General features: G+C 39.3%; 3 protein-coding genes across 6 annotated transcripts; 2 read left to right on the forward strand and 1 right to left on the reverse strand.

The window, feature by feature from the left end:
• Positions 1 to 5210: 5210 nt before the first annotated feature.
• Positions 5211 to 6512, forward strand: LOC117892000 (craniofacial development protein 1). Its single transcript, XM_034797888.1, has 2 exons — positions 5211 to 6095; positions 6157 to 6512. Exons 1-2 carry the CDS (start codon positions 5398 to 5400, stop codon positions 6245 to 6247), a joined length of 789 nt encoding a protein of 262 aa, XP_034653779.1. The 5' UTR covers positions 5211 to 5397; the 3' UTR covers positions 6248 to 6512.
• Positions 6513 to 7561: 1049 nt separating this feature from the next.
• LOC117891998 (2-hydroxyacylsphingosine 1-beta-galactosyltransferase) lies at positions 7562 to 19431 on the forward strand. 4 transcript variants are annotated; one of them, XM_034797887.1, is made up of 7 exons: positions 7563 to 8175; positions 15877 to 15959; positions 16083 to 16140; positions 17014 to 17197; positions 17787 to 18083; positions 18141 to 18928; positions 18993 to 19430. In XM_034797887.1, exons 2-7 carry the CDS (start codon positions 15881 to 15883, stop codon positions 19156 to 19158), a joined length of 1572 nt encoding a protein of 523 aa, XP_034653778.1. In that variant the 5' UTR covers positions 7563 to 8175; positions 15877 to 15880; the 3' UTR covers positions 19159 to 19430. The 4 variants fall into 4 exon arrangements, with proteins under 4 accessions (XP_034653775.1, XP_034653776.1, XP_034653778.1 ...); XM_034797884.1 differs by having other exon boundaries at positions 7562 to 8175; positions 17787 to 18928; positions 18993 to 19431; XM_034797885.1 differs by having other exon boundaries at positions 7562 to 8145; positions 17787 to 18928; positions 18993 to 19431.
• Positions 19432 to 21238: 1807 nt separating this feature from the next.
• On the reverse strand, positions 21239 to 26721 carry LOC117891997. Its single transcript, XM_034797883.1, has 3 exons — positions 25524 to 26721; positions 21613 to 22218; positions 21239 to 21545 (listed from the first exon to the last, which is right to left on the reverse strand). The coding sequence occupies exons 1-3, from the start codon at positions 26369 to 26371 to the stop codon at positions 21335 to 21337; spliced, it is 1665 nt and encodes a 554-aa protein (XP_034653774.1). The 5' UTR covers positions 26372 to 26721; the 3' UTR covers positions 21239 to 21334.
• Positions 26722 to 27024: the final 303 nt, after the last annotated feature.

Raw genomic sequence — 27024 nt, forward strand, 5'->3', positions numbered from 1 at the left:
CGGAAAAAAGAATTCTCCGAACCGGCGATTTTAATTGCAGAAAAGTTTGTGTTTGATGTTGCTTGGCATTTCAAACTTGAAAGCCAAAAGCATTGTTTGGTTTTCAAATGCATTGCTGATGAAGCAATGATGGGCATGCGCCCTTCATTTCTTCTCAGTCGGCGTATGGTATACGCCGTATACATATGTACATATGTATGTATGTAAGTACACATGTAAATATATATGTACATGTACGTATATATATTAATTGTTAAACTTGTACATATTTACATCAATTTATGTTTTTATTATGACGGTATTCCACAAATTGTTTGTGAAATTAATTAATTAATTAGAGAAGGAAACGCTTCCGACCCCACAAAGTATATGTATATTCTTGATCAGCATCAAAAGCCGAGTCGATATAGCCATGTCTGTCTGTCCGTCCGTCTGTCCGTCCTGATGAGCGCCTAGTACTCAGAGACCATAAAAGCTAGAGCCACCAAATTTTGCATCCAGACTTCTGAATGCTCACACTGTTACAAGTGTATTTCAAAACGAGAAGGGACGTGTGAGACGCTTCTTACGCGTCACAACGTTTATACCCGCCACTCAGTACTACATTTGCAACTTAGCGGTTATTTGTCAAATTTTAAATTTTTTCTTCATCTGTCATCTACATCAACAACACTTCTCACGCCAACACGCTCCTTTTAGCTCGCCACCCTCCCCTAGAGACACACTTTGCAGAGTCAGGGCAGAGTCGAAGCAGTGGTAGCGGCAGAGACGTGAGGGGCAGAGGCCATAAACTGCGCAAAGCAGAGTGTGCTGCTATAAGCTGCGGGACGGGGTGGGTTTAATTTAATTAATTTAATTAATTAATAAATTAATTTCTTCATTGTGGCTATGATAATGATCCAATCGGATCATTTGGTGATCTGGTAGATATGGTCATTCCCTAATAATGATCCTATCTGATCCCAATTCGGCGATCTGATAGATATGGTCATTTTTAGTTTTCTGTTATTTTCAAAATTGTAGATTTGGGAGGTTTTCGCTCTTTTTCGGGGGCGGGGCTCATTTTTGAAATACACTGGTTTCAGTGTGAGCATACAGCAGTCTGGTGACAAAATTTGGTGGCTCTAGCTCTTATGGTCTCTGAGAACTATCCGACAAACAAGACGGACAGACGGACGGACGGACAGACGGACAGACAGACATGGCTCAATCGACTCGGCTATTGATGCTGATCAAGAATACATATATACTTTATGGGGTCGGAAACGTTTCCTTCTGTGCGTTACATACAACTGTTATCCGCACAAATACAATATACCCTATTTACTCTTCGAATACCGGGCATAAAAAAATGAGAACCGCCCCTTCCGCCCCCGCAAAGGGCGAAAACCTCCCAAAGCTACAATTTTGAAGATAAAAGAAAACTAAAAATGACCATATCTATCAGATCGCCGAATTGGGATCAGATAGGATCATTATTATAGCCAGAATGAAGAAAATAATTTGCAGTGGCTTAACCCACCCTGTCCAGCAGCTTTTGTTGTTTTTTTCACATTCACTCATTCATACTCTGCTTCTGCATTGTGTGGCCTCTGCCGCGGCTCTGCCTCTGCCGTGACTCTGCAGTGTGGGGCTCGTGGAGCGTGTTGGCGTGAGAAGTGTTGTAGATGTAGATGACAGATGAAGAAAAAATGTAAAATTAGACAAAAAACCGCTAAGGTACAGATGTAGTACTGAGTACCGGGTATAAAAGTTGTGACGCGTAAGAAGCGTCTCACACATCTAACAATGCCCTTTGCACGTTCCGTGTTTTGAAAGTATGACTCTTTGAGAAATAGAATATGTCTGAGAAAAACATCTACAGCCTTCAAATCTGCATATACAAAAAAAGACCCGATTTAGGATCTGCTTAGAAACAAATTATGCAAGTACATACATACGTGAGCCAAATTAGGTAAGATATTATCCTGATTCAAAATTTCTTCTAGCAAACCATGTTCGTTGACGGCTGTACGCCAAGAAATACTCAGTTCATAAAAATGAAATACTGACTTTTCCTAGAGCATGCAAAATTGGGCACACTCTCGACAAAATCCAACTTTTTTTTCCGATTCGAACCAAGCCGACTTTTTCCGATAGACTGAGGGCTTTAAGATTTTTTTAAAGAACTATGGTATTTATACCCAGTACTCCAAGAGTGAATTGGGTATATTGTATTTATGCACAAAGTGGATGTATGTAACGCAGAGAAGGAAACGTTTCCGACCCGAGTCTGTCCGTCCGTCCTTCCGTCCGTCCGGAATTAAGAATTTAAGAAGCGTCTCACACGTCCTCTCTTGTTTTTTCTACGGCAGAACTGTTTTTAAGGAATTTTTAATGTCTGGTATTTTTTTGTAACGGTTTTTTTAGAGGTACCTCTTTTTTTTCTCACAACTTAAGTATATTACATTTGGTTGTAATGAACTTAGCCATTCTTTAAAGCTAAAGAATTCATCTATAAAGTGTGATTAATTTTAGCCCAGGCGTCTCTTCATAAATTTTGACGAGCAATACCTGAGACGACGCCAAATTAATTCACCTATTATAAGTGGTCACATGACTTATTTCTTTTTCGACCTTTCAAGAGTTTTTAAAGTCAAAATCTCGAACAAAAATAACTCACAAAAATCAAAATTTTTGCATTTCAAAACTAACTATTTTTCAAACGGTAAGCTAAAACCACATAGGAATATTTATTGGGTGAAGAAAAAACCTTTTAGCCTCTTCAAAAACATCATATCTTTAAGGAACAGTGATACATTTTGACAGATGTGAAACTCAGAATCCCACCATTCATGCAAAAAACAATGCCCGTGGCGAAGTTGTAAAACGGCGCCCCCAAGCACCCTTGATATTCAAAATTTGCTAGTTTCGAGTCTAAATCGTCAATTAGACAAAGTGAATGTATGTAACGCACAGAAGGAAAAGTTTCCGACCCCATAAAGTATACTTTCTTGATGAGCACCAATTTTGAAGATAAAAAAAAAACTAGAAAGAAAACGCCAGATAACCAAATTGGGATCCGATAGGATCCTTATTATAGCCACAATGTAGAAATTAATTTTCAGTGGCTTAACCCACCCACTCTGCTTCTGCAGTGTTTGGCCTCTGCCTCTGCCGGGGCTCTGCCTCTGGCGTGGATCTGTAGTGTGTGGCTCTAGGGGAGGGGGGCGAGCTAAAGCAGCGTGTTGGCATGAGGAGTGTTGTTGATGTAGATGACAGATGAAGATTTATGTAAAATTTGACAGAAAACCGCTAAGGTACAGATGTAGTACTGAGTACCGGGCATAAAAGTTGTTACGCGTAAGAAGCGTCTCACACGTCCCTTCTCGTTCTGATAGATATCGGGTATTACAGTTTTTTATTGAATTATTGTTATTTTTCTATGTCAGACCCTGTTATTGAAATAATTGTAAAGTCTGTTATAGTTTGTTACTCAATAACATAAATATATCTCAATATAGAAGAAAAGAAGAGAACAGCAGGTGGCAGGGTAAATGGTCATCGGAGATGGAGAGCCTGCTGATAGACTTCTGGCAGGAGAATATTGAACATCTGCGTGGAGCCCGGAAAAAATCCAACTCAAACTTACCAGTTGCACTTAGGCACTGTGGAAACCCAATCTCTTCGAATCCTTGAACACATTCGTAAAGAATCTTCAAAATCTCTTCAAAAACATCATATCTTCAAGGAACAGGGATACATTTTGACAGATGTGAAACTCAGAATCCCACTATTCATGCAAAAAACAATGCCCGTGGCGAAGCCGTTTGGCTTTGTTTACCTCTTTGAAAATGTGTGAGTATTGAATAAAAGGTTAATAAAACCATTAATGCAAAATGGATCCATGCAAAAGATTGCTTTTAGTGGGATTGGCGGCTCTTGCATTAGCGGAGGAGGAGGACAATCAACGAAATAAATTCGAATTATTTGAATAAATTTGATTAAAACCAATTCTGCAGGAAATAAACCCTAATTTTGAGTATTATAAATCATATAAATATGTGTAAATGTATGGAAACCCATCTAACATCTAACAACACCGAAGTTTGAAAATATGACTCAAAGGCCATCAATGACCATCACTAATCTTTGAGAATTTGCAGATGGATTGACTCTTTCAGCTCATTTAGAAACACGGTGGTATCTTTCAATTTCAGAGGCATTGTTGCCTCCATTTTATTGAAGCCTAGTACTCAGATCGAAAAAAAAGGGCCGCTAGAAAAATCGGGGATGATATTCGTTTGGAACCAATAAGAAATTTTGCGCGCACAAGTTACTTTCTAGCGGCTGTACGTCAGGCAGTCTCAGATCGACAAAAAACAGGACGATTAAATCTAGAAAGTCAGCCGATAGTATTTTGTGGTATTGATAGTATTTGTGTGGTATTGATAGTATTTGTGTGGTATTCGTTGGTATGTTCCTAGCAGCTCGACAAATATAAATTTGTTTTATATTCCGAGAGGGTGCCTAGCAAACAGAGAGTAAAGCCTAGTACTGAGATCGAAAACAAACTTGCTAGCAAAATGAAATATATTTTGATATCAGCAGAGTGTGTATATATATTAAGCCCATATCTGCAGGAAAGAACCCAGGACGGTCGTTGTCTATACATTTGAGTACTATAAATCATATATATATGTGTTCATTTATGGAAACCCATGAAACGATACACTTTCGTATTCCGCAGTTTGAAAATATGACAGAGAATTGGCATATGGTTGGAATCTGCAGACTTCTTTGATTGGTGGAGCAGCAAGGCCGTGCCAAGAAATATATGTATGTATGTATTTGCAATACATACATATATTGCACAGTTTGCTAGCAAGCGTTTTCTTCGATCTGAGTACTAGGCTTGCGACTTTACTTTTTAGCTAGGTACCCTCGCGGAATATAAAACAGATCTATATGGGTCGAGATGCTAGAAACCTACCATCGAATACCACAAAATACTATCGGCTGATTTTCTAGAGTTAATCGGCCAGTTTTTTTTTTGCAAATTTGGGCGATTTTGTATGGAATAGTTTTGGCCTGCAATATTAAAACAATCACCCACCTGACCTTCTGAAATCTATTCCACACATCTGGGAGTACCCTAAATAATTGTAACGTTAATCGATTAATTTTGCTAGTAATATTTTGCCATATCTACGTCTCCGTTTCAAGCGATTTTTAGTAGATTTCCTGCGTGTATTGTGTGTATCGAGTGGTTTTTATAATAATCTTCTTCTAAAGAGTGAACTAGTGGGATAACACTATAAATAAAGGCTTCTGCCCCTAGAGGGATACATACAGTGGTAAAATAACGGTTCAGAAAAACAACATAATTCGGTGTGAATAAAAAGTAAAATAAAAAATATGAATAAGGGAGAAGAAAATGCATCGGAAAGCGAAAACGACGAAGATTTTTGCATTGAGGGTGAAAATATTGAGTCTGGCAGTGACGACGAAAGCGGTAATAATGACTCTGAGTCGGAAGACTTTGATTCTGACGACAACTCTTCCGAATCGACCAGGAATAAGAAAAAAAGAACTATATCGTCTAATGTACTTGAATCTGAAAGTTCCACACCTCGTAAAACCAGACAAGCAAACCGAACCAAAAATGGTATACAAAATATGGAAAAAGACGAGCTGGAATCAGATGAGGAAACAGATAAATCCCGTTCTAACGCGCTCTGGGCTGAATTTTTAAGTGACGTTGGGAGTGAGAATGAAATTCAACATAAGCCGAAATCAGTGGAGAAACTAGTAGAACCCACCGACGACACCAATATCGCTTCAAAGGAAAAGATTCCAGCAATCCACAAGCCACAATCCAAAAATTCTACCAATGCAAAGGAATACCACGAGCAACCTACAGCCACCCATTCGATATGCTCACCTCGTGAATCCAAAAGATCGCTAAAAGGCGATGGATTTGGCTCTCTTCTTAATCAGTTATGCAAAAAAAAGAAACTGTCTGTGCTAGAAAAGTCGCAAATGGATTGGAAAACTTTTAAAACAGACGAAGGTATCAATGAGGAGCTACGCACGCACAATAAAGGCAAGGATGGGTAAATATGATCTTGTACTTTTTACGCCACCTTTCACTAATATTTATTTTTATTTTTTAAGCTATTTGGAACGTCAGGACTTTTTACAGCGAACCGATTTGCGACAATTTGAAATTGAGAAAAACTTACGCCTAACGCGCCGGCAAAACTAAAACAACCAATTATTCCTGCCTCGGCCATCATTGATACTCATTCCCTTTTATGGAAATTTCAAATTTAAATGCAGACACCGATTCCACGCAATGTTTTAGTTGAAAGAGTTATGCTTCAATTCAAATGAATTGTTTAAATTTAAATATAGTAAATTACTACGAATATTTATATGTGTAATTTAGACATTTTGATTGAACTTCTGTTCATGATCACCCGAATGCCAATAATAATAAAAAACAAATGCTTTCTGTATTACTGAAACGAGTTAACGAGTTTTTATTTTGTATTTAAAGGAAAATTATTAATATCACGTGTATGTAAATTAAATACATAGGGAAATTTCCACTGGCAGCGATCGTACGCTCGCACGCTTTCAATATATGTACAATGTACAAAAAATATAGAAAACATAAATTTCAAAATGATGTATGTATATATTTATTTGTTTATTTGTTGTGAAACAAACATGATTCAGTATTATATTATTCATGAGTGACCGATTCTTCGTCAAGCTGGTTTCAAAAAGTCGCCCCGCACCCTTCCGCCACGACAAAAGATCGCAAACCAAGTACCATTTGGAAAATATGAAAAAACTGAAAACGCAGTTCTGTAGAAAATGGCCATATCAGATTGGCACAGATAATTATTATGGCCGGCATGAAAAAATTAATTTGAAGGGGCATCCGCCCACCCCTTCCAACAACTTTTCTTATGATTTTACATATGTATGTACATACATACATACATATATTGTCATTCTTTCTCGATCGCACACTCTGCCTAATATGCATATACATATGTACATACATATGGACCTATGTACGTATACATATGTCAGAAACGTTTACTTGTGTACGTTACGCACATGCTTCAAACACAACTACAATACAAACCGTTAACTGTTTGAGTACCTGGTATAATAGAAGCTCTGGTATATGTATATCCTTAAATATGTATTTATATGTATGTACATATGTAAATATGTTTGAGTATGAATGTACTCAAATAAACACATACATACATATGTATGTATATATGGGGATTATAAAATACAAGCGATCAGTCTGGAATTGATAAGATAGATCTTATTGATAGTACATAGATCTGGCTAGGGCCTGTGGTTTTTGAAGATGGAATGACACTAAAAAATACCACGCAGCTAATGCAGTGCCGACCAAAATAACTCAAACGTAACCGAAACCGATGCCAATCGTCGACTTTGCGTTATACTCGTATGCACATATTGTTGTAACACCAGTCTCTGGTCGTTACGTTAAGCAGCGCCAAAAAGCAAGCCCAACGATCAGTTGTTTCAGTTTGTTTCAGTATACCCGCCGAGAAACTTCGTAAAGGCAAGAGCTCAAGCTCCGAAGAAAAGTGAAAAGTTTTGTGGTTTTCGTTTTGTTTTTGTTGGACTAAAGTGTCAATTGGCCAATAAGTTCAATTGGTTAGCGACGACGCGTCGGTATCAGAAGTTATAGCTACCCAAAAAAAGCGGGGAGTGTTGTGGCTCTGCCCCGTTTTGCCTCTGCTCCCTTCTGGGGGATGGCAACCACGACTTCGAAGCTCGAACGGAGTAATATGTTTCATTTTTGTTATCACTGTATGCAAATCGGATATTAAATAATACGTATGGATTGGTGAAAGTGTGTTAACAGCTTTGCATATGCTTTAAGAGTAACGCGACCAAAGCGATAACAATACCAACAAAAAAAACGTGCCTCATCTTGAATCCAAGTTTATGCATATGCATGGAAGGTTAAAAGTGCAGCACAATAAAAAGAGAATTTAACATGCGACTGTGCAAAATCAATCTCAAGCTATTTGAATAACTCGCCCAACCAAACCGAATCCAAGTGCTCCTATTCTCAAAGCTAAGACCTCGTAGTTGCATTAGGTATGAACCTACCCATATGGTACTGTAACAGTATGTTAAGAAACGGGTGTATCTAAAAAACTGATTACAATTATTAGAAAAAAAAATTCTTGTTGTCAGTCAGGGCTCAAAGCTTAAAAAAAAAATCAAATATTCGCAAGATGACCCAGTTGTGATAATAAACTATCGCCAGTTCGGTTGAATTTTAATATTTTGCCAACCATGTTGAAACCATACGTTTTTTTTTAGTCTTATAGAGTGACGACTTGAGTCTAGTAAGTCCATTGAGTCTTAGTAAAAATATTGAGAATATATTGAAGAGACTAAAAGTATGTTATTCAGGTTGTTTGGAGTAACGCAAGGTCAAAACAAAGTAAAACAAATAAAGCCAAATTACTGAAATTATAAAAGGAGGCACAACAGAAGACTCAAGACACGAACATTTTGCTCTCATCACTCTGTGAATAATAATTAATATGGAATCTGGAGCGGTGTTGACTCTCAGCTATAAAATAAAATGAATTACATAATAAAATTAACAATCTGTTCATGCATATGTACCTACATACATATGTACATGTACATGTGCATGTACATATGTACATATGTATATATAACGTTTGATATAGCTATACTCGTAGCTGCAATCTTTTTATTAATGTTTAACGTTTCTCAAATCTGGTCAAGGCTGATCAGAGTCGTTGGGATTTATTTTGTTTTTATTGCCTGAGTTGTCATTTGCTGTGTGTCATCCTAAAATTGTTTATTAGGTGATAGCTTTTGTAAAATCAAATGTCCAGACACACCAAAAATATTAGCAAAATTGCGAGAAATGTAGAGAAAAACCTTGTAGTTTATATATGGTTAAGCCCCTATGATCTAAAACTGTTTTGGCAATGGCCTCAGAAGATTTTAGACTCAATGACTTGAAGTAAATCTTCCAAATTGATTTTTCTGTTTTTTTAAGTCTATCAAATTAATCATTATTTTGCCGTGTATACACAACTGGAAGTTGTATTAGCTAATTGTTCAAAGTCGTTGAGCTACTATTAACGAGAAGGGACGTGTGAGACGCTTCTTACGCGTCACAACTTTTATACCCGGTACTCAGTCAGTACCTTATTGTTATACCCGGTACTCGAAGCCATGTCGATTGAGCCATGTCTGTCTGTCCGTCCGTCCGTCTGTCCGTCTTGTTTGTCGGCTAGTTCTCAGAGACTATAAGCGCTAGAGCCACCAAATTTTGGCTCCAGACTGCTGTATGCTCACACTGAAACCAGTGTATTTCCAAAATAAGCCCCGCCCCCGCAAAAGGCCGAAAAACTCCCAATCCTACAATTTTGAAGATAAAAGAAACTAAAACGCCATTCCGTAGGGAATGACCATATCTATCTGATCACCAGATTGGGATACGATTGAATCATTATTATAGCCACAATGAAGAATTAATTTGCAGAGGCCAAACCCACCCCGTCCCGCAGCTTCGCGCAGTTTATGGCCTCTGCCCCTGACACGTCTCTGCCGCTGCCCTTTCCCCGACCCTGCCCTGACTCTGCAAAGTGTGTCTCTAGGGGAGGGTGGCGAGCTAAAGGAGCGTGTTGGCGTGAGTAGTGTTGTTGATGTAGATGACAGATGAAGAGAAAATGTAAAATTTTACAAATAACCGATAAGGTGCAGATGTAGTACTGAGTGACGGGTTTAAAAGTTGTGACGCGTAAGAAGCGTCTCACACGTCCCTTCTTGTTTTTTTTTTGAATTTCACATTTTACTTTTTAAATTTTTTCTACATCTGTTATCTACATAGCTTCTCACGCCAACACGCTGTTTTAGCTCGCCTCCTCCCCTAGAGCCGCACACTGCAGAGGCAGAGGCCGCACACTGCAGAAGCAGAGTGTGGATGAGCGAATGTGCAAAAAACAAAAAAAACTGCTGGGCGGGGTGGGTTTAGCCACTGCAAATTAATAATGATCCAATCTGATCTCAAGTCTATGATCTGATAGATATGGTAATTTTCTACGGAATGGCGTTTTTAGTTTTCTTTTATCTTCAAAATTGTGGCTGTGGGAGATTTTCGCGCTTTGCGGGAGCGCAAGGGGGCGGGGTTAATTATACCCGGTACTCGAAGGGTAAATAGGGTATATTGTATTTGTGCGAATAACGGTTGTATGTAACGCACAGAAAGAAACGTTTCCGACCCCATAAAGTACATATATTCTTGATCAGCATCAATAGCCGAGTCGATTCAGCCATGTCTGTCTGTCCGTCTGTCCGTCTGTCCGTCCGTCCGTCCGTCCGTCTGTCCGTCCTGATGAGCGCCTACTACTCAGAGACTATAAGAGCTAGAGCCACCAAATTTTGCATCCAGACTTCTGTATGCTCACACTGTTACAAGTGTATTTCAAAAATGAGCCACGCCCCCTTCCGCCTCCGCAAAAGGGCGAAAACCACCCAAATCTACAATTTTGAAGATAACAGAAAACGCCATTCCGTAGGGAATGACCATATCTATCAGATCACCAAATTGGGATCCGATTGGATCAATATTTTAGCCACAATGAAGAAATTAATTTTCAGTGGCCAAACCCACCCCGTCCCGCAGCTTATAGCAGCACACTCTGCTTCGCGCAGTTTATGGCCTCTGCCCCTGACACGTCTCTGCCGCTGCCTCTGCCGCGACTCTGCAGTGTGTGTCTATAGGGGAGGGTGGCGAGCTAAAGGAGCGTGTTGGCGTAAGCAGTGTTGTTGATGTAGATGACAGATGAAGACAAAATGTAAAATTTGACAAATAACCGCTAAAGTGCAGATGTAGTACTGAGTGCCGGGTATAGAAGTTGTGACGCGTAAGGAGCGTCTCACACGTCCCTTCTCGTTTTTGAAATGCACTGGTTTCAGTGTGAGCCTACAACAGTCTGGAGGCTAAATTTGGTGGCTCTAGCTCTTAGAGCTCTCTGAGAACAAGCCGACAAACAAAATGGACAGACAGACATGGCTCTATCGACTCGGCTATTGATGCTGATCGAGAATATATGTATGTATATACTTTGTGGGTTGGGAAGCGTTTCCTTCTGTGCGTTACAAACATCCGTTATTCCCCACAAATACAATATACCCTATTTACTCTTCGAGTATCGGGTATTAAAAAATCTCCACTGTGTGGTTTGGCTGTCTATTTTTTGGCAGAAGCACTTAAGCAATTCGCTACCCGTTGTCGGCCTGACACATGCCGCAAAACCCAAACAGAGGACAGCAGCCTCAATAACATAAGACACTGGGTTCCATGCGACACTTGGCAAAGGTGTTAGGCCAGACGTAGGGTAATTGGCATAAAGCAGGCACATAACTTAGCGAAATAGTTAGTGTAGCAACGACAAAATGTTTTACCATTTTAACGGATGTAAAAAAACGCGTCTCTAGCTGTCTTTTGGCTATGATGTAAGGCCGAGGCAAGCAAATAATGACAGTATGAGCATCGCCAAAGTCAATGGAAACAGTTGTCCCAAAAACATAGGCCATAAAAAGCGGGCATTCCAATATTCTAGGTAAATATAGTTTTCTTCCATTCCAGTTGCAAAATGCTGGAAACCATGAGAGCCAGCGTTTGTGATTACTGGGTTAGTTTACACTAAACTTCTGAATTCTGCACTTGGTCGCTTTCCGGATTGCATCATGTTATTTGCTTCGCTAAATGTACAGTGTGGAACACCTTTAAATTTGTTTCTCTATCTGAGAATATCTTGCCATGATTTTCGGCCAATATGGGGAACCTGTTCAAAAAGAGCTTTGATTGTTCCATGCGTACATACATACATACTACATACGAATATGTGGCGAATCGAATGGCGATTGCAGCTAAATGACGCGTGCAGCGTCTGTGTGTATGTACATACATATGTATACGCGACTTCATTGTATTGTCGGCGATGGGGTTTTTCTGAGCGCCGCCTGAAACGCCTGCACTTTCGTTTTCTTTGAGCGCATTCAACCTGATACTACACTGCCTGCATGATAATGATGAAACACGTAATAATGATCTTGCCACCAGTTGCCAGCCCAGCCTACAGCCGACAGCTGCAACTGGTTGCACTTGCAGAGAAACACAGCGCAACGCAAGTACGAGGATAAGTATGCCCCAATCGTTGTGTTCGAAAGCCGGAGCGCACATGCATTTATTTGTTGTGCCCCATCCTGGACTCCACTATTTAAAATTAAGTAAAGCTCTGAAAACTACCGCTGGAATAATACCGGCTTCTATAAGTTCGGTACAGAGGCTAGATTGACTCCGAAACGCAAGTACTTGTACTACCCACAGTCGAAAGTGAAAGCCGCATGCCATTTAATTAATTATTTTTTTATTGATTTAACCAACACTTGCATACAAACACATAGGAAGTACAAATGTACATACATAAGTACATATGTATGTATATGTGAGCATCGGCTGACGTCTCGTCTGGTACCGTAACCAATTAAAAGCAACACTCAAAACGATTTTATCCCTTTTTCCCTTTTTGTTTTCGTTACGCATTCTGCGTCTGCAAAACGATTTTGGCTTTTTCGGCTGTCATGTGCATACGCATAAAAGAGATAACCGTGCTTACGTTACGACACCGATTTGATGACACGCTCGTACAACGTACATATGTATGTATGTATGTATGTACATATGTACATATACATATATGTATTCACTTGGCCCGAACCACTTGGCGAACTGCACTATCGCGGTTACTGGCCACATATGCGAGCTATGGGATTGAACGTGTCGCGCATAAACTGGGGATCGTAATTCCCATCGGGCAGTTACACTGCACAGCAAAAATGTTTACCTACAATGGGATATAAATACATAAGTACATATGTACATATGTAGCTTCCGGCACACTCTATTTTGATTTTAAACTTTTACATCTATAAGAGTATGATTTTACATATGTATGTATGTATGCACATATCTCCATAAGAATTTTCCATTTCGCTGACATATGTAGGTATGTATTTATGTATGCATGTACAGAAATGTACATACATACATTTTTTTTTTTGTATAGGAGGGAAAAGCTTTGAAAGCCGATAAGTGTGGGACTTGGAATTACCTCACCCACTAAAAACCCCCCTACTCTCCGTATCCCTCTCGCGGTACGACCGTTAAGTATTACTTCGCGGGGGGGAGATGGCATGAAAGCCGTCACTAGGTCCTATCTAGGATTTGAATTTTGATTCCGCTGTCTTTCAGCGCGACGCAAGGATTGGATGATCTCTGCAGCGTAGGTGCTCACGGCATCCCAATTGTTTTGCGAGCTAAGTAGGATATCCATTAAGCCATTGACTATAAATGGCCTCCCAATGCCTAGGCTTAGCTCTTCCCGATCAGCACATACATACATATGTGTACATACATATGTAAAAATATTATTAACATACATACATATGTACATATTTTTTTACCTTTTATTTTTAGTTAATGTGCTTACTGCGTGATCATTCATTGTTCGTCTTACGACAAGGGTAGTTAAAGTTCGGGGCGTTCGGAATCGGGGCGTTCACATGATTGTTGGGTATGGTAAATTGGTTATATTGATATTGTCTCTGCACTATTGTGAGCGCGAGACATACTCAAAACAATAAGTACATGAGTATAAGTGTATATTTTTTTTTGTCTGGTCATTGATATGAAATAACACATATGAAATAATAGCACCATCAAATGGCCTAAGACACCAAGACGAACTCTGTGGGCCTTCCGCCCAACGCTTGTAACCGAACTGGTCGCTCTTATAATTTAAAATTCGAGCACACATAAGACCGAGTAAGGCATAATTCGATCTACAAAGTCGAAGGAATAGAGAATCAAGTTTCTAGTGGATCTAATGGGAATCGAAAAGTTTATGCTTAAAGTTATGGCAACGCTATGGTCGTATCCAAGACAAAACACAGATTAAGCAATCCACCCAAAGAATTTACACATGGTTGACTTGGGACAGGGACATACATACATATGTATCTAGTTAGCCATCAATAAAGTCATGTCGAACACCAAACAGTATCTGGCATTTTGAAATCACCAATACACATTACATTAAGGCGGACAGGTGCTGGCCGTATATTAAGATATCCAAAGTCGGTGGAATATACGATCAAGTAACAAAAATACAGTGGTCAGGAAGAATCAGTCTTACACACAGGAGTTGCAGGTTTTGTGAAACCTATAGGAATGGAAATTGTGTGGTCGGTACACAATACTTCAATACTTCGGAACTAAAAATGGTTTTAACCAAGCCGAGAGACAAAAACTTGCTGCTCCTATGTGTTGGACTCCCATCATGACTGTATGTTTGTATATGTACGTGAAAAATTGATACTAGTCAAATTTTGTATAACCCACGTCATAAAAATACAATTTATTTGTTCTAAATTGTATCGGGTAAAGAATAAATAAATTCCGATTTTTGTGAGGCCTTTTTGTCTGTCAGATGCATATGGGCCCCCAATTGAAGCTCATTTACTTAAATATTGTATGAACTTTGGTATCTTTTGCTGAAATTTTGGAAACATTACGAAATACATGGCTCTCTTGATATGTTAGCATTGTGTAATAGTCAAGTTAGCTATTTTGCAACTTGCTCAAGAGAACTGAAAAATTAATTGCACGGCGAAACATTTTCGGTCTACACAGTTTCTAACACTTTTGGCAATCCTGTCTTGCCTTGAGCTCAATGTTTACAATATAACGTTTACGTTTACATGAAATATAAAAAAACATGATTTGTTATTGGTATATGATGTGTCAACCAAAATTTATCAAATTAGAGATTCTATAAAGTTTTATCTATCGTTGTGACCGAACATTTTTTACAGTTTTATTTTAAGCATTATGTTACACATTTAAAATGAAATTTTTGAGTTTTCTTGATTTTAAAGATACAATTTTATATGTGCGACGACTGACTACTGCTTTAAAGATTTAACCATGTATAGAAAGTTTTCTTTTATATAATACCCAAATATAATATTCGATTTACACTTCCGATTTCCAGCTTTTTGGTAAGAGTTTTAGAATATTTTTTGTCTGAATCCATACCTCCTAAGTGTCACAGATTTTCGCCCTTTACAGTGGCGATGGCAGTGTGATATTACAAAAGTAGTGTTGCCTAAATAAATCTTTTGTAGGATAGATAAGTAAACGAGGAGGGACGTGTGAGACGAGTCCCAACTTTTATACTTTTATACCCGTACTCAGTAGTACGTCCGTACCTTGTGGTTTTTTTCAAATTGTACATTAGTCGGAAGTAATCGAAAGTTCCAATAAAGTATATTAATACGCGTACATTGTCTCTTTGTGTACATATGTAGATACATACATTTGTATGTATGATAGGGTCATTCGATTTAGACCAGTTTCCCTTCAGGTCGAACCGAAGTCTGCCCCCTGTCTCCAGTTAAGTGGAATTTCGGTTTATTGCTTGTTGACTTTTTACTGACACTGTGCGTAAGCTCTCATTATTAAAAAATTCCTTTTAGCAGTGAGAACAAAACAATTATATGTACATTATAAACTTGTGTGTCGTGTACTAAACGCTCGATTAAGTGACTTAAACATCACGCGCATGAAGCTGACTCGTATTAAATCTATAAAGTCTGGGAACGTGCGTGGTTGCGTCCCAAACACTGATCCGAAGTCGCGACAAACGGTTTAGAAGTTCTACAACTTGTAAAAGTTAGCAAAGCTGACCAAATTTGTTGTTTCCCTTGCAGCAACATGCATCGAACTGTCGGCTTGTTGCTGATCCTTTGTATCTGCTGCACAGTGGCGGTTGACATTCTAATGGCTACACAAGGTAAGCGTTTCAAATCCATAAACTGCTGAGTTATACATATGTATATACCTGTGAGACCATTTTAAAAACGCATAAATTATTTTGTATTTGTAACTAAAAAACAATTCATCAACATTATTACAGGTGGAACAAAGTCACACAAAATACCATTTTGGGAGTTGGCCAAGGGATTAATAGCCAGGTGAGTGTTCTTAATAGATTTCGCACACTTCACAATTACCCAACGGTGCAAAAAGCCCATACAGTTCAGGGTAGAACCTATCTAATTTCCACACAATAATATATAAAAACGATTAAGAACGTTTGTTAGACGCCTCGTACGTATCACAACTTTTATACCAGGTACATTATGTACATATGTAACGCACAGAATGAAACGTTTCCGACCCTATTAAGTACATATGTATATATATTCTTGATTAGCATCAATATCCGATTTTATATCTGTCTGTCTGTCTGTCCGTCTGTCCATCTCGTTCTCAGGGGCTATAAAAGCTCGAGTCACCAAAGTTTGTGTGAAGACTCATGTGATATCACACTGAGTCAAGTCGGTTTCATATTTTAGCCACTCCTTCATCCGCCCCACAAAGGCCGAATATCTGCTGTATCCACAATTTTGAAGGAAAGAGAAAACTAAAGATGCAATTCCGTACGGTCATCGCGATGACCAATGAAAAGATCGGAAGGATTCATATTTGGTATATGTAGGAATTAGGAGTCTTAGTTAAATACATAAGTCAACGAAAAAAATTAACATTAAGCAAGATTGGTTTTGAAAGAGATATTGACAGAGTCAAGTAGAACTTTCGTATGTATATTCCCCTTTTGTTTGAGATTTCTTCGAAATGACATTTTTTATTGCGATGGGGCGAGACTCTGAGTTTCTAGTAACAAAAATGTCTATCAGTCTACAAGTCAAAGTTGTCATGAATTAGATAACTGGTCCAAAGGGAATTATGGAGAAGCAATAACTTACGAAAATTTTTTCTCGTTCCTTTGTAGTTAACAATTGTACTTGAATGTTCATCTAATATATAACCTTTTTTGATTCCAGAGGACATAATATTACCTTCCTAAGTGGGTTCCCGGCAGATTTTCATATCGATGGCCTGCAAGAGGTGACGCCAGCTGGCCTTGTTGAATACATTCAGAACTATACGAATTGGGATTTGTTGGGCGCTCGAATTGCTGGAGAAATGCCTATAAAGCCGTGGGATGGTATTCGATATGCTTTTGAGGTAAGCAAATGGTTAATTGTATAATCTTGCAGGGATATTTTTGGTCAGGTAATAGAGCTCACAGAAGGAAGCATAAAATGCTTAATACAAATAGTCTTTGTACTTTAAAGTAATGTGGGTACAAATTTGGACAGACCTTGCTTTGTATTTGAAATTATGATACAAAAATCAATGTTTAATTTACATCCAAAAAGAAATCTATGTACATCACGATTACTTGCAGTAAATTTCATAGCTAATGGCAGCTTCACATCGCTCTCGAGCATATATCGATGGGTGTCATTTTTGTGAACATTGATCAGGTATCAGGTTATTCTTAAGGTTATTCTAACCGAACCCTACTGTTCTCGTCTATTTATCCGAACGTGACTATTTATGAAATATTAGCTACTGGATGGTCAAATTTGGTTGCAAATCCTACAGTCTGTCAGCCCCATATGTATGTACATATGTATATGCCTTACCAAAAATATATACAATGTACATTTGTACTCAAATTTTCATGACTTGACATTCGATTGATAAAAAAAGAGCATCACTCCGCTCTAGTGATGCTAAATAAAATTTGTATTTGAACTTCTGTTGACAGTCGTGTGATGCTATGCTTGGCGACGCGGAGACCAAAGATTTGGCGAACCGTAGCTTTGATCTAGCCATATTGGACGGAGCTTTTCCCGAGTGTGTGCTGGGACTGGTACATCAATACAAAATTCCTTTCATGTACATAAACACTGTAGGCTTCTATACAGGAAGTCTCTCGGTAGCGGGGAACCCCATAAGCTATGCCATAACTCCAAACTTTTACTCTCGCTTTACGGACACCATGAGCCTATACGAGCGGGCAATCAACACGGGAATGCAGATCGGACAAAATCTAATGCACATGGTAAGTAAGATCTGCGCATGGCTTCACAATGTAACTTTATTCTCCATTTATCTACAGTATGTTATTCGGAGAACGCATCTCGTCCTGCGAGAACATTTGGGCTCCCACATGCCACATCCCTACGAGATGTCACGTAATGTAAGCTTTATTCTGCAAAATGGCCATGCGGTGGTGTCATATCCCAGAGCTCTCAATCCTAATGTAGCAGAGGTTGCTTGCATACATTGTAAGCCAGCAAGAAAGCTTCCCAAGGATTTGGAGGACTTCATTGGCGCCTCCGGTGCGTCTGGTTTCATTTACGTGTCGATGGGGTCCTCGGTAAAGGCTGCCAATATGCCAGAGTCTTTACGTCGAATGCTCGTCAAGACTTTTGCCCGCCTCCCCTATCATGTGTTATGGAAATACGAAGGCAGCTCCGCAGATATGCAGGATCTGACATCAAATGTGAAACTATCACGATGGTTGCCTCAGCAAGATATTCTGGGCCACACAAAGCTTCGCGCCTTTGTCACTCATGGGGGCTTATTGAGCATGTTTGAAACAGTCTATCATGGAGTACCCGTGGTAACAATGCCTGTTTTTTGTGACCATGATGTGAACTCCGCCAAGGCTGAGGCCGATGGTTACGCCATTAAGCTGGACCTGCAGACACTATCGACCAATCAGCTCTACAAAGCCATTATGAAAGTGATACACGATTCCCGATACAGAAATGCCGCCAGATATCGACAAAACCTCCTGCTTGATCAGCGCTCGACAGCTCTTGAGACTGCCATATACTGGACGGAGTATGTGCTCCGCCACAAGGGCGCTTATCATCTTCAAGCTCCAGCACGAAATATGAAGTGAGTTGATGTACATCCACACTTCCCGCTTATGCGAATTAAAAACCTCTGTCGCTTTTCTCAGCTGGGCCCAATACTATCTACTAGATGTGGTGGCAGTATATCTTCTTGCCTTTTATGTGCTCGTTTTGTTAATAAAGCGCCTCGACTTCCGCTCTGAAAAGCTGAGCCTACAAGTTCCTTCGACTGCCGCGCCTACAGCAGGCAAAACAAAGTCGAAGAAGATTTAACTGGATCCCAACCTTAGATAAATGATTAGCCCTATATCAGTTTAAACATTAATCTTAAGAGGGTTTTCTTGTGATTTTCATCAAAACCAATTTAGCTTTCTTTTCCTTATATTGATGTGAGAAATTTCCTTGTAAATATTTACTTTCTCAATAATGACCGAAAATGACTTCACCAATAGCCTAGAAGAAATTTTATTATGGAAAATTGAAGCCAAAGTCTACAAAACAAAATGCAGAGAAAATTTGAAACGAAATAAAGAATAATAATAAGTTTTTAATTGTAATACCTGCTATTTTAATATTTGTTCTGGTAGAGCAATGCCGTGCAACCTACTTCAGTTTTGGACCATCGGAGAATTTGCTATACTTAGGGGCTTAGAAAAGCACTTCAGTAGGGGGAGAACCATTTCGTTGATAAGGAGATAGTATTTTGAGTCAGATTTTTTGACAACACACATTTTTCATGACTACATTAGTGTTGTAAGCATAATACAAACAATTTAAACGGCCCGGTTATTTATGACACACTACCTGGATTTGTGTTATTTTATGTACATATGTGTAATGTTTGTTGTTTAGTTTTCACCTAATGCATTTTAGCCATGACAACATAGGGAAAAATCATTTAATATTTATACAAAATGTATTGTAAGCATAGCGCATCTTCATATGCAAGAAAGAAAATTTGTCATGTCAAATAATTGTTGTTCATTATGCCTGTAAAGACTCTTAAAATAAATACAATTTCAGTTTCAGATTATATGTTATGATTTCCTTTCATATTATTTTCGTTTTATATATACTTTCTTTTTAAATATCAAGTACTAAATGCTTGATAGCTGGCAGTTACCTAAGACCTAAGAACCGAAGAACTTTTAATTCGTTTGTATAATTTGTAATTAATCAAAAGTCATGAGCCAAAAAAACAATAACACAACCGGCAACTTTCCCCCTAATTTACAAATAACACTACCCGACACGATTTTTCCTCAAGGAACCAAACCCCCTTTTTATGAAAAATATGGGGCTTAGAAATGGTTTGATGATATTTTTTTGTTCTATGGCAAATTTTTTTTTAAAGAATTTTTTAAATCTGATATTTTTATTAACGCTTATTTTAGAGGTAGCGTTTTTTTTTCACATAACTTAAGTATCTGGTTGTAATAAATAATAGAAATATTAATAGTCAAACTTTGGTAAAAAATACCTCAAATAAATCTACATTTTGGTATTTTAAAGCTTAATATTTTTCAAACGGCAAACTAAAACCACAAAGTGTTTGGTTACACTTTATAGATGCATTTATCAGCTTCTTAGAAAGACAATGTTACCTACTTAAGTTAGGTCAAATGGAAGAGCTACCTGTAATTCTTAGTTTGGTTCTTTGAGGAAAAATCATGTTGGGCAGTGTACTTAGAAACATTTTTATCTTCCATTCAATATAAATAGATGTTCATTTAGATACATAGTTCATAGAATGTCATTTTTATATTGGTATCTGTAGACATACTTTTTTTATTGAGAGATGATTCTAATAAGAAACTCTGAGATTGCCCAAAAAGGCTTTAATTAAGTATCGAAATCGGATATCTCATATTCTTCATTGAAAATCTTGCAAACCAGGAAATATTAAATCTATAAATGTGGATTTTACTAAGACAATTATTAATATTGGCGTTGAGATTCTTTGTTGAAAATTGTTAGGCTTTTAAAGTGATTAGAGGACGATGTTGATCAACATAAACAATAATTTTACATTATGAGATCTTTACAGCTAGAAAAAAACCTTAAATATGATTATATTGGATTTATCGCTTTACATACATCTGTAGGTACATATCTTCACATATTTACTCATGTGTTTATTTAGTTTTGAATATGGCATTTCTTATATTTATCAACGAACATCAGTAGGAAATAAAATAATTTAGTTGTACGGTTTTCATGGCCTTTCACGCTGCTTAAAATTATAGTGTCGAGAATGAAGATTATGTAATTAGTTATATGCTCCTATATTTTGCTCCTGTAAAATTCGGAAAATTCGGTACAGTATAAATGTATAGTAGTATGAATGTAGATATGAGTATGTACTCATATGAAATTGAAAATCAGTCAGTCAAGTCAGAAGATCATTGAATAATTCCCGAAACGTATTTTGTTTTGGAATCACCAGACTCTAGTCAAGCTCAGCTTCCTTATAAAGCGTTTGCATTTCGATCCCACGCATTAGAGGTCCAGCCTCACGCATGTCCTCGATCTCTACCTCTTTGAATGATGTCTGACTGGGTGCTTCACGGATTAGCAGAACCGGATGGTGTTCCTCAGATGCATGCTCGCTCGTTTGTGGTAATTGTAAAGGTGTAGGTGTACCCACCGATGCCGAAGTGCTGTAATGAAGGATAATTTTGGTAATTTCAAGGACGGTATCGATGCGAAGGGAAAGCCTATGCTTACTTGAGGGAGTAGGTCGAACGATATAGCGGCGGAGGAGTGTTCAGTCCTAATGTAGCATAAGCGGCTGCAGCTGCTGCCGCTGCCGGATGCGCACTATGATGATAGATGAATGCGTACTCGTTTAGCGAAGTTAGATATGAAGGCGGCGGTTGCCGATGCTGGAACTCTGGGTACAAATAGCTACCGGGAAGAAGGCGGTTGTTGCAGTGTGGGCTGTTGCAGTTGCGACAGGTTTCCATTCGTCGAAAGCAGGGACAGTCATCGACATCATCGGGAAGACTCAGACGCCAAATGGCGCCCGATATCACCAACAATGATACACCAATGCCGATCATCAACAGCGCCGCACTTAGATACTGCGTAGAATGCTCTATCAGACCTGTGCTGCCAAGCACTATGCCGCCAAGTGTACATGCCACGCCACCAAGAGCAAATATCCCTATTACGAAAGGGAGCGACGGACGAGCGAACCACTTTCGAAGACAGCTCACAGCCAGATTCTCGGAGGATTCAACAGTACCAGACATGTTGATGTTTGTTCTGACCAAAGTGTTGCTGACTTCCACGCTGCTACCGGCCAGCGGTACAGCCACTTCAAAGAGACTTCTGCAAAAGAGTGAGGACACACATTAGTTTTCTTTTAAGGTGCCTGGAATCTACCTGAAGGTATTCAATCGCACTGGCCCTTGGCAGGTAGATGGCTGCTGGTCCCTCTCACATAACCTTATTTTCTATTGATCTTGGCGATCATCTATACATACATATAACGTAGATTATATATACCATCGATTCCTATTGATTGCTTTTGAAACTCTACTCGAACACACATTAATCTTGATAACATGCTCATAAGGCACATATTGTTAAATCTGGTACGTTTCACCTGCCTATTGTCTGCTCCATAGCCATTCCTAAATGTTTGTCTGCGTTTATTTTTATCGTTTACGATATGACCGCTTCGAGTCCACGCTGTTATTTTCAAGTATTCAATTAAATGTTCGGACATCGACAGAGGAAAATTAACGGATAATTAAAATACTTATATACCTATACATATGTACATATATCCGAAAAACCCTGAATTGAATCAGGAAATAATTAGTCACATCTTTTCATCGTAAGCCAAAGAATGCCAGAAAAATTCAATATATCCAAAGAAAAACGAGAAGGGACGTGTGAGACGCTTCTTACGCGTCACAACTTTTATACCCGGCACTCAGTACTACATCTGCAACTTAGCGGTTATTTGTCAAATTTTAAATGTTTTCTTCATCTGTCATCTACATCAACAACACTACTCACGCCAAAACGCTCCTTTAGCTCGCCACCCTCCCCTAGAAACACACTTTGCAGAGTCAGGGCAGAGTCGCGGCAGAGGCAGCGGCTGAGACGTGTCAGGGGCAGAGGCCATAAACTGCGCGAAGCAGAGTGTGCTGCTATAAGCTGCGGGACGGGGTGGGTTTGGCCACTGAAAATTAATTTCTTCATTGTGGCTATAATAATGATCCAATCGGATCCCAATTTGGTGATCTGATAGATATGGTCATTCCCTACGGAATGGCGTTTTCAGTTATCTTTAAAATTGTAGATTTGGGTGGTTTTCGCCCTTTGCGGGGGCGGGGCTCATTTTTGAAGTACACTGGTTTCAGTGTGAGCATACAGCAGTCTGGTGCCAAAATTTGGTGGCTCTAGCTCTTATAGTCTCTGAGAACTAGCCGACAAACAAGACGGACAGACGGACGGACAGACAGACATGGCTCAATCGACTCGGCTATTGATGCTGATCAAGAATATATATACTTTATGGGGTCGGAGACGTTTCCTTCTGTGCGTTACATACATTCACTTTGTGCACAAATACAATATACCCTATTTACTCTTCGAGTACCGGGTATAATAAAGATAAACCTATTTTTATTTTTTAAGTGTTTATGACAGGGACTGTAATCATTATTGTAATCAATAGCCGAGTCGATAGAGCCATGTCTGTCTGTCCGTCTTGTTTGTCGGCTAGTTCTCAGAGACTATAAGAGCTAGAGCCACCAAAATTTGACAAATAACCGCTAAGGTGCAGATGTAGGACTGAGTGCCGGGTATAAAAGTTGTGACGCGTTAGAAGCGTCTCAAACGTCCCTTCTCGTTTAAGTAGTAAAGTATAACTCAAAACCAATCATTATATTGTGAGTAAGTCAATAAAACCTAAACCTTAAACCTAAAAAAACCTAAAACCTAAATCATTGTGGAAATGCATAGATTAGACTATCCTTTAAGATAAATATTAGTATATTTCCCGCTGGCTCAAAGTTTCCACAAGTGAATGATTTTTATACCCGGTACTCGAAGAGTAAATAGGGTATATTGTATTTGTGCACAAAGTGAATGTATGTAACGCACAGAAGGAAACGTCTCCGACCCCATAAAGTATATATATTCTTGATCAGCATCAATAGCCGAGTCGATTGAGCCATGTCTGTCTGTCCGTCCGTCTGTCCGACTGTCCGTCCGTCTTGTTGAGCGCCTGGATCTCAGAGACCATAAAAGTTAGAGCCACCAAATTTTGCATCCAGACTTCTGTATGCTCACACTGTTACAAGTGTACTTCAAAAATGAGCCACGCCCCCTTCCGCCCCCGCAAAAGGGTGAAAACCTCCCAAATCTACAATTTTGAAGATAAAAGAAAACTAAAAACGCCATTCCGTGGGGAATGACCATATCTATCAGATCACCAAATTGGGGCATTATTGGAGCTTTATTATAGCCACAATGAAGAAATTAATTAGCAGTGGCCAAACCCACCCCGTTCCGCAGCTTATATTTGCTTCGCGCAGTGTGTGGCGTCTGCCGTTCCTCCGCCTCTGCCATAGCCGTGGCTAAACCCACCCCGTCCCGCAGCGTATATTTGTTTTTTGCACATTCTCTCATTCACACTCTGCTTCGCGCAGTGGCCGCACACTGGCCGTCTGCCGCTGGCTCTGCCTCTGCCGTGAGTCTGCAGTGTTTGGGTCTAGGGAAGGGGGGCGAGCTAAAGGAGCGTGTTGATGTGAGAAGTGTTGTAGATGTAGATGACAGATGAAGAAAACATTTAACATTTGACAAATAACCGCTAATGTACAGATGTAGTACTGAGTGCCGGGTATAAAAGTTGTCACGCGTAAGAAGCGTCTCACACGTCCCTTCTCGTTTTATTTAAAAAATAATAAATTATGATTATTTGCAGTCCCTGGTATATGCTCGAGGGAGGAATTTTGAATCGGCCTTGGTTAAAGGGAATTAATATTTCCTTCATCTTTTGTTTTTAATGTAACACTGCCGTTGCAGCTTTATGAGAAAGTTTAGGCCCTCATTCTGGAGCGTGTTAACTGGCCTACATGCAATGTTTAAGGAAGCTATTGCAACTACGCGTTGGATTATCAGAGAAAATATTTGGAGCTTTGACTAAAAGAATATAGTCAAGGCATTGTATTTCTTTATCAGAAAAGTGATTGCGAACATGCGCACAACCTAATATACATACATATGTACATATGTACATATGTATATAAAATATAGTAAAATGTACACATTAGCCAGCTGGTTATATTTTTCAGCGTTGACCGACTCAACCACAAATGTGAAACTCGAACTGACTATTGATGAACTTCCGTCCCTCGGTTTTTGGCAGTGTCAAATAACAACCACTAAGAATGGCATGATAAATTTTGGGGCTGTAGTAAAAGGAACGGAACCGGTTGAATTTATTCAAGCTTAACAAATTCAAGAAGCGGATGGGTACTTATAAATAAAATTGAATATTGAAACAAAATTTTTTGCAAAAACTACTTTTTGAGTACATAAGAGACAAAGATGGATGCAGCGTATCTATCTTATAGGGTTGGATTTGGTTTAGACAGTTTTCTATCTGCTTCAGTTACCTTCGCGGGTGATGCAGATGATGATGATGTCCGAGTGCCACGTTACCCATTCCCGGGCGCTGCTGACAGTATTGATGATACTCTATAAAATTGACAGCGTCGGATCCTGTCCCTTGCCCTGGGTTGCCACTTAAAAATGGCGATGAGATGACTGGTCCCGTCAACTGAGCGTTCGCTGTTACGCCACTGTTTCCATGGTGGCGGTCCAGAAAAATTGCCGTATATTGTGGAGGACGGAGGACGTCTGCCACTGACGGCACTGTGGGCGTCGGAGAGCCGAGTGCATTAGTGGAGCAATTGATCTTGGCTTTGTCCGCCTTGCGCCGCATACGCTTGCCTTGCCTGGACTCGGAGTCGGACCGCGAACACGCACTCGTGTTGAGCATGTCCAGAGCACGATTTTGGAGCGATAAGGTTGCTGCTTGAACGCATAGCGAATTAGACATCTGCAATTCATTGCAGGTGCTAGACTCTAGTATGTTACTTTCTGAACTGGTGCGGTTCAAGACGAACTGTTCGAACTCAGACTCTTCCTCTCCTTCTCGCTGATGAATTTCCAGAAGCGACGTATGCTCCCCAGACGGTTCATTCCTGTTAATGGTTGGACTAATTCTGTTGATTGCGCTGGAACTCGACACATCACAGGGACTTCGATTGTTGTAGATACTATTGCTGCTCTGACTGAAACTAATTACTATTTCCGGTACAACAAATTGCGACTGATTGCCTAGGAACTGGACCTTTGCATGGGAGTGCTCACAACTCATGGAGCCTAGCACTGTACCGTTTTCAAAAACCACTGGAGTTGGTGCCGTAGATCTCGATGCCATCTCAACAATTAAAGACATTCAGTACGGGAATTGGTCCACCACATACATACATATGTATGTATGTATATGTAAGTACATATACATATACATATAACACCTTACGCCTTTCTTTCACTATGATCACGATAATCCAAACTATGATTCAACTACTAAAATATAATTTTGTTTTTTAAATGTAGACACAGCAGCTCATTGCGATGGCTCACTATTTATACCGCGATTCGCTACACTGGCAAATTTAAAGCAAGAGTCTAGCCCCTCTCATATTATTCACCATCGAAAAGGCAGTTAATTTGAAACTATTGCACGAGCACCGCACGAAGCACAAACCGTCTCGTTCCACGTTCCGATTGATTGTGGCCGGATTTGTATTTTGTTTTGTGTTTGGCCGTTTTGTTGTGTCTACGGCTTCTTTTACTTCTGGTTTTTCAACTTCTCCTGCTTGCCGGCGCACGGTGGGCGAAACGGACAATCAAGCCTTCAAAAACGATTATCGTTATCGTCAACCGGTCCTTCCTTTATATATATAAAATAATAATAAAATAATATTATTTAGATTACGAAACAGACTAAAAGACTCTGAATTTTGAACTGACTAGTTTAAGACTAAAAAAGTCCATGCAAAAACAAAACACAAATCGAACCTTTAAAATTTACTAAGCTAGATTGTG

The sequence above is a fragment of the Drosophila subobscura genome, chromosome E (genome assembly GCF_008121235.1).
Source record: "Drosophila subobscura isolate 14011-0131.10 chromosome E, UCBerk_Dsub_1.0, whole genome shotgun sequence".
NCBI classification, from domain to species: Eukaryota; Metazoa; Arthropoda; class Insecta; order Diptera; family Drosophilidae; genus Drosophila; species Drosophila subobscura.